At 47.0% G+C, this 8,363-nt stretch overlaps 1 protein-coding gene across 1 annotated transcript; it reads right to left on the bottom strand.

Moving 5' to 3' along the window:
* Positions 1 to 126: 126 nt before the first annotated feature.
* Positions 127 to 5,246, bottom strand: LOC119280336 (doublesex- and mab-3-related transcription factor 1-like). The gene is made up of 3 exons (XM_037561221.1): positions 5,045 to 5,246; positions 1,044 to 1,204; positions 127 to 828 (listed from the first exon to the last, which is right to left on the bottom strand). Exons 1-3 carry the CDS (start codon positions 5,244 to 5,246, stop codon positions 127 to 129), a joined length of 1,065 nt encoding a protein of 354 aa, XP_037417118.1.
* Positions 5,247 to 8,363: the final 3,117 nt, after the last annotated feature.

The following is an 8,363-nucleotide window of genomic DNA, read 5'->3' as shown; positions in this document are numbered from 1 at the left end:
CTCCATCGATCTCAGAGTTCCTGTAAAAGATATTGTAGTGATGAAGATTCTATACACACACGACCACCATGCACTGATCTCGGTTCGCAAGAGCAAGCAAGATATCAATTAGGAGCTGCACCTGCATTAGCGGCCGCCGCCTCCATCGGCGATATCCCCGGACATGCTCCTGCTGCTCGGGTAATTTTGTTGCTGCTGGTGGTGGTCTCCCTTGGCTGGTATCATTGACTGGTGGTGGTGGAACTGGTGGTGTCCTCCACCCTCCTCGCCATTGTGGTCGCCGCCGCTCGGTAGCCCTAGGTGGATCATGCCATGCATCGCCACCATTGTGGTCGGTATTGCCGCAGCTGGCGGCCCAGCCATGGTGTGCAGGAACGGGTCGTGGTGGTTGTGGTCGACACCGTCATCAGCCACGTAGGCGCCAGTGTCCGCGGAGAGCAGGCAGTCGGGGAAACTAAGACCAAGGTCTTGTGGGTCGAAGCAGTCGGCCAACAGCGGCGCGCTGCCGAACATCGAGTATTGCAGCCCGGAGAGCAGGCAGTTGTTGAAGTAGCAGAACTTGGTGTTGGTGGAGTCGCAGCGCGGGCAGTTGAGCCCCGACACCGGCCGCGGCACCCCCGCCAGCCGTGCCCGCTCCGACATGGGCATGGGCTTGCTATTTCCGGTACCTCTGCCTTCACCATCCACAGAAAAGCCGCCACCATCACCACCACCCCCTCCGGCTCCAGCCATGGCCATTAATCCTTCCTGACCATGATTGTTGTTGTTGATGCCTCGTTCATCTCCAGGACCAGCAGGTGAAGGAGTAGTGCCGCCGATTTGCTGCAGCTGCAAATCAAAGAGATAGGAACCAAGCGTCAGCCAAGATGTATATTCCAATATATATAGGGCAGCCATCAGCGGGATATATATCTGAATCAACAAACCCTAGCTTAGCTAGTATACACACATATTCTCTCTCTTTTTTCTTGTGTGAACAAAATCTTGAGATGAAATACAATTAAGTACTGTAGCTAGAACCACAAATTAATACGCGCGCATACGTGAAGGTGGTTGTGGTTGGTGTTCCAGCAGCTTGATGAATCTTGGAGGCATGGGGGAAGAACATTGTCGGTGATCAGACTTCTAGAAAGAGGGATCGAGACAGTTGTTGGGAGGAGAAAAGAGATAGTGGGAGGAAGAGACTTGGCAGCAGCAGTAGCTGCTGGGGAAATCAAACGGAATTAGAGAACTACTAATAGCAAGGAAACAAATGGATCAATGGCATACCCTGCTATTTAAAACTATGAAGCCAACAGGAGCAGGGAGGGTCTAAGCTGTTGACAGCTTTGAAGGAGAGCGAGAGCTAGCTAAGAGGAGAGAGAAAAAGGACATCATCTGCTTTTTGGACAAAGGGTGAAATTTATTGACTTAAAATGAAGCATCAATTAGATACAAACAGAATGAGAATACACACTCAGCCTCTGCATATCTAAGATGCACACAACAAATATCAACACACATACACAAAAAACACCGGCAATTAGTAAAGTTATATAAGACCAAAGTTATGCCTAGGCGAGGAAAAAGAAAAACTACAGCAGTGACCAGGGCCGTCTCCAGGATTTTGGGGCCCCGGTGCGAAATGCAAAACAAGACCCAAAATTTATAAAATTTTGTATAACTAATGAACTATTTGAATCCGAGGGGGGCTACCAGGCGGGGCATAGGCGCATAGTGCTCCCTACTCCAGTGTTCGACTAATGCCAACGGCGGTAAGTTATATAGTGCATTCGTTAGGGGTTGGACTTGTCAGGCGTGGTCAGCAGATGACACATCTTGTGAGATCGAGTTTCGACTGTCAATTTCTATAGAATACAAAAAAGAACAATTTTACCATACAAGCATTCTCACAAACACCTTGCAAACAAATTCCCTCCATGGTATAAACTCACAATATACACTCCGTTGCAAGTAATCAGCATAAATCACAAACACAAAAATTGCATAATTGTAGAAAGAGAACATCAGAAAAAGAAACAAATAACATTACGCAACAAGGGATAGGAGGGAGAGGGTCAATATCAGAGAGGTTACCTGGCTAGGGGAACAAGAAGTCGGCGACAAAGCTACCACTCCAGGGGATTCCGCAAGATGGGAATGGGAATTTGGGAAAAGCTGGGTCAGAGTGGAGGAGACCGAGTCGCTGCCTAGAAGGGGAGGCCGATGCAGACAAGACGGGGAGTGGCTGGGATGGGGCGCGGAAGCCTGGCAAGGGGTGCGGCAGGCCGGGTCGAACCGCTGGAGCAGGACGGGAAGTTAGAACTCATGCCCCTTGATCTTTGTCCTCCTGATGGAGCGTGAACGGAGGAAGATAAAAAAAAAATTCATTTACGTGGAGACGGAGAAGAATTTACGTGAATGTGCTGCGTTGGAGATTAAAAAAAAATAAACCGGCGGGCTCTGGCTTCTTGGGTTTTCTCACGATAGAGCTGATTTACTTAGTTTTGTATACCCGATCGGGGGCCCCATGATTTCGGGGGCCCTGTGCGATCGCACCTGTCGCACATGCTCCTCGACGGGCCTGGCAGTGACCATATCAACACTAACCATCTCATGACACAACAAGGACAAGAGATTCTTCAACAGCAAAGCCTTCAAAAAGAGAGTGACGCTCAAGCGCCTCCATTGCCGGATCCAACCACCAAAGACCACAATACAGGTTTTCACGCTGAAGAACTAGACCGAGGATATCCAAGCAATGCCTTCAACAACCTAACTACGCAAAAATATTGCCATTGTGAGGTATGACCAACTCTCAGGTCAGACAATGGTTTTTACCGCGGAGCTCGAGACCAGGTACTCGAGAAAGCACCATTATCGAAGTCAAGCATGTGTTGTCGCCACCAATTTTTCACGATCCAAGCAGCTACATGCGCTGCATTAGAAAACCGATCAATGCTGTTGCGCAACCATAACATCTTCGTCAAGCCGTCGTCCATAGATTGCATCTCACCACCAAGACAACCACCGGATCTGAAGAGAAAACACTCGTGAAGACCTTTCGGTGGCACCACAATCCGCAATGGGGCGCCACCGAAGGCCAGTGTGGTGACCGTACGGACCAACACCAACGATGTAGCACATCATCGAGTGCAATATCATCAGAAATAGCACTGCTCGTCACCCAAGGGGCCAACATGGACGGATCTAGAGCAAGGCAGATAAGTCCGTGGCGCGAGCCCGCTTAGCCTTTTGGGGCGCCAGGACGCCGAGATCTGGCAGGGAAGCTGAAGCGATCCAAACATGCCACGCAGTAGACGCATGCATCCCCGGATAGTCGCAGATAGTGCCCAAGTCGTTGGCAGCTCAATGGATCGAGGACTCGAAGGCCACCGGCCATGGCATATCCAGGACCTTGGATCTGACGCGGGTGTTGGAGACATGAAGGAGAGGAAGCGCATGCCCTCGCCGCTGCCGTCCGCCGCGGGTCTTAGCCCGGCGGCCTCCTCCGGCGACGGCGAGGGAGAGTAGCGATGGTGGAGGCCTCTAGAAGTGCGGCGGCAGCGGCGGCGGCCTCTTTAGTCGCACTTACGACTCGCAACAGATACATGACATCATCTGCTAGTTGTTGTTTTCCTTTATAAATACCCGATTAAGATTTTTCAGATATTTATTTAACATTTTTTCAAATGCTTGATTGACTTTTTGAAATACTTGATCAACTACCTTCAGACACATTGTGTAATTTTTGTATGCATTTTTCCTATACATGGTCAACATTGTTTATTTACACATTTTAACATTTTTCAAATGCATGATTAGCATTTTTCAAAAAAATTATGTAAATTATATTTTTAATATATATTTTTGGAATATCTTATATGTGTAAAAAGGAAAAAAAAGAAAAATAAAATATTAAATCTATGGAAAAAAGGAAAAAAAACGAGGAAGTGGCCTCTCGTGCACTGGGTCGGCCCATCTGTCATGCCCCTTATGCAAGGCTTCTCTCTCTCTCTATAAGCGAGACATAGGGGCTCTCCCTTTGGCTACCTCGTACCCGCGTCTCCTGCTTCGGCAACTGGGTCGTACCTGCTGCCTTGGTCTGCAGCCCCACCCGAGCCTTGGACAGCCGAGTGCCCTTGGTGTTGACGCTGTATCTCCCAAAAAAACCGCGACAATATTGATCTTCCATATATTTAATCCGAGGGTCTCGAGGATCTTCCGCTCTCGAGGATCTCCCACGTAAAACGTCGTTCGATTAAGAAAACCGCGAACACCGCCTAAGCCTCTGAGTTCGATCGGAATCCTGCCAAGTTCTGCGGTGACGCGAGGGTATGGTTACGGGCGCTCCTCTCCATGCCATCTCTATAACCCCGCACACCCGTCATCAGGCATTGGTACACGCCGCCGGATCCTCCAACGTGTCTGTACTAATATGTTAGCATCATGTGGAATGTGGCATTTTGGCTCTCGGATGCATCTGCACCCGTTGATGAACAGTAAATTCATTCGAAATAGTAAAATGAAATTCAAAAAAACTCGATTTTTTTATGTGACGCTAGATGTTCATGTGCGTGAAGTCCGTGCTAAATTTCATGGAGTTTACACTTTTAGTAGCTCTCGGAAAAAAGATAACTTATGGGTCTAGCAAGTTTACTGTTCATGTACTATTTTGACCAATTTTGTATTTTTGTCACGTGCGCGAACAAGCAAAAATTTGGTACCAACATCATGCATTGGAACATCTTCCACCTAAAAAGGTTCAGAATTTTTTTAATTCTTTTACCGATTCTTTTGATTTTAATGTTCATTGGATGCAGATGAGGTAGGGCATCAAATTGAATATCCTTCCTATATCTACTATCTACTACCACTATAAAAGAAAGAGAGGGGCAGATCCAAATAATCAGGCACGTCCATAGACAAGATCTGATGGTCTATAATCGTTCCGTGTTTAACCCAGCAAGCCACGCAATTAAGCCCGATCACTAAAAAAAATGTCCGCACGACCTCTCGCCGCGTCCCCACGACCTCACGCCCCGCGCCGTTCCTCCCGCACGACCTCGCGTCTCTGCGCCGTTCCTCCACAGCCGGGCGCGGGCGGTAGGTCCCCGAGCCGCCGCCGGAGCCACCCTTCGCCGCGGCCCGCAGGTCGCCGAGCCGCCGCCCCGGAGCCGCCCTTCCCCGCGGCCAGCAGGTCGCCGAGCCGCCGCCCCGGAGCCGCCCTTCAACGCGGCCTGCAGGGGGCTCACCTCGCTGCCCATGTCGTCCTCCTACTCCTCCTCAGTGGCACTCCTCAGTGCGGTGGAGCCAGCGGGCGCCGAGAGCATGCGGACGGAGGTGGCGCAGATCCAGGGCGGTAACAACGACGGGCGCCCCACATCCCCTTCACGTGTCGCTGCCCAATCCTCCTCTGCCTCCATGGCCTGCAGCAAGGGATCCCAATCATATCTGTGGGTCATCGCATGGTCCACCGTCGCCGTTCCCTTAGCACGCCGCCTGCACTTCCTCTTGGTCGCCGCAATCGTTGGGTCATCGGTTCATCTGTTCGTGCCTGGATTGTCGCGGTTCATCTTTACTCATGTTTCTCTTTGATGATGTCCAGGTGCCGCAGTACCGGCAGCGAACCTGAAGGCCCCAGTGCAGGAGGAAGCAGGCGGGTGCTCGGCGACATCGGCAATATCGTCCCTGCCCACGTCCTCGAGGGGTAAGAAAGTCAGCACAAGGATCGAATCCCAGTCCTGCTTTTCTTTCTTCCGTTCTTTTTCTTGAACTGAACACAGTCTTGTTCGTTGCAATAGCAATATGCAGCTACCGGCGGGGATCACTCCAATCACCAGGAGCTTCAGCGCTGAGCTCTGAAGTAGGCCTAGGCCGATCCATCCAAGGTGCGGACGCTCTGCGGTATACACCACCTACTCTCTTGTCTGTTGGAATTCGTGGCCTGTCACTCATGTCCTCACAGTGTAGGCAAGTGATCAATTATCCTGAAATCTTTGCCCTATTGTACAGCCCGTTCAAGCAGTCACAGAAGCCTCTTTATAAATTACATTAATCCCTAACGTTTGATCAAGAAAAATTGGTACTGTTGGTGTCCATCTACCAACACTGCTCATGACCATATCAAGCAAATACAGGAGCGAGGGGAACCAACAGGGGTGGTGTCATGTGTGCATCTCCTATAGCGTCCTGAATCCCTGCAGTACACCAGCTTTGCGCTCTACCTATAAGCTACATGTGCTTTCAAATTCGATCTCCTGTGTGGCTTAAGACTTTGAAATAAATTTTGATTAGATAAATCTTCAGTAGTTTTAGTTATGCTCTCTATACAATTAGTAATTGTTTAGGTGATAATTCCGAACAATGTTAGTGCTAGAGACTTATACATTATTTTCAACTAGCAGTTTCAGTTCTCCCTTCGCCAATTGATACAAATAATCTATGAATTATCAACTATTAGGCTAACTATGCACATATTAGATTCTTTGTTTCAGCTGTCTCCTGTTGCACTGATATAAATTTACGTTTCAGATTATGCAGTCTTCTACAGGTTATCAGATAAACTCTTCCAGAGATTGAGATCTAATCACAACTGCTTTGAGTCCTTTACCTTCTATTTTGCAAAATGCAATCAGACGTAGTTGTCATCTCTAATGTTAATGAATAGATTCTCAGAAAAGGAAATTAATTGGAATGATCTACTCGGCATGTCCCATGACTTCAAAAGGAAGAATTTGACTAAATTGAGATGTTGATCTGCAGTGTAAAGATAGACAAAATCAAAGACTAGCCTATTGTCCAGTAACTCCCTTCCTTAGTCAACACCCAAGAGCATAAGTGGGAGCAAAATCAATGGTAGCACCAAGTATTGAGCAAAAGCACTTCGCGTTTTCATGGTACGGTCTGAGCTTAAAAATTGAATCGAACAGTGACGGTTAGTGTTATGCTTATAAATTGGTAGCCCCCAGCACTGTATGTTGTAGATGGTGCGTATTATTACCTCCTTCAAATTAAAATGCCGTTCTAATAAAAATACAACATGTTCTGGTCAATTCAGGTGCATTCCACTGGGTGATTTTCTTTCTTAATAATTTTTTGGTGGTGCTAAATAACTATAGGCTTAGGATCAAGGCTGTACTTGTTATTGCCAATGAGTTATTGCTTTGTATTTTTACATGCCGGCGGTTGGAATGCATAGTTTTAAATAGCGCGCTAAGCCTCTTAGCGGCGGACCTTTTCTAAATGCTATAGTGTGCTATAGCGAAGCTATAGCGAGCTATTTAAAATGTTTGTTCGTTTGTTTGGATCAAAGTCTCTTAGCGCAAGACCTTCTGTAAATGCTATAGCGTGCTATAGCGGAGCTATAGCAGGCTATTTAAAACAGTGAATGGAATGTGATAATAATTTCTGCATGTCTACACATAGTTTATTCATCCCATTGGAAAAAGAACCAAGAATGTTGTGTGCAGAGATGTCTTGGAGGGACAACACATGTTTGTTTTCCGTACATGCCAATCCACCTTATTATATTAGGACATGTTACTGATCTCTAATATTGAATTTTTTTCTAATTTATGTGCATATTATGCATACAATGATGAGTCGTTCTGTTAGGATAATTTGAATTAGGGAGCCTTACTAAATAATGTATAAAGATGCTATTGAAGGAGGCTATGCAACTAGCAAGGTACTCTATTTATAATCTGACTGATATTTCTTAAAAGATGTATGGCTGTTGTGTTCTCTCACACAATATAAAACATGGTTCTATATGCTCTGCTAAATTTGCAACTTTCAATGTTTTGTGGGGCCTTTCCCATCAACTCTAGGGATTTTACCTAACGGTTCTTCTCTAATTTTTTTGTGTGTGTGACTCTAGCTATTTTACTTACTGGACGTCTATATCATGCATGTTTAGGGCCTTGTCTCTATATTTTTCATGTGAATCGCAGGGTAATATGTGAATAACATTTGCACTGGTGTAAGCTTGCACGTTTGCTACAGCAGGGCAGAGTTAGTGTAGCATCATTAGTTTCTTTTTTGATATACTAAGAAGTTACCCTGTGCAAATTCTCAACTGTTTGGACCCTGTTTGCGCGCAAGATTACGAGGAGCGCCTGTGCAATTCCTCGACTGTTTGACACAGTGAGCGTCAAACGGGAGGGCTCCCAGGGGAGAGACACGGCGGCCAGGGGCATCTCCTTTGTTTATCCGCTGCTTCCCTTCATCACCAGTGAATAGCAATCACGGCACCGCATCATTCACTTGCCTATCATAGATTGACCGCTGATGCGGGCGCTCCGCTCCACTACTCCATCTCATGCTGTATATTTCCTCTCTTTATATCCACATAAAGTATAGCATGTAAATATGTCTAAATT

The sequence above is a fragment of the Triticum dicoccoides genome, chromosome 3B, assembly GCF_002162155.2.
Source record: "Triticum dicoccoides isolate Atlit2015 ecotype Zavitan chromosome 3B, WEW_v2.0, whole genome shotgun sequence".
Lineage (NCBI taxonomy): Eukaryota > Viridiplantae > Streptophyta > Magnoliopsida > Poales > Poaceae > Triticum > Triticum dicoccoides.
This window is presented reverse-complemented; position numbering and strand designations above follow the sequence as displayed.

What these genes read in the sequence shown, in the direction of transcription:
- LOC119280336 (XM_037561221.1), bottom strand. Translation starts at nt 5,246, where the DNA reads ATGGGCAGCGAGGTGAGCCCCCTGCAGGCCGCGTTGAAGGGCGGCTCC. An exon ending in GAACGGCGCAGAGACGCGAG is followed by an intron (nt 1,205 to 5,044) that starts GTCGTGCGGGAG and finishes TGATTTCCCCAG; the next exon opens with CAGCTACTGCTGCTGCCAAG. An exon ending in CCAACCACAACCACCTTCAC is followed by an intron (nt 829 to 1,043) that starts GTATGCGCGCGT and finishes TTTGATTTGCAG; the next exon opens with CTGCAGCAAATCGGCGGCAC.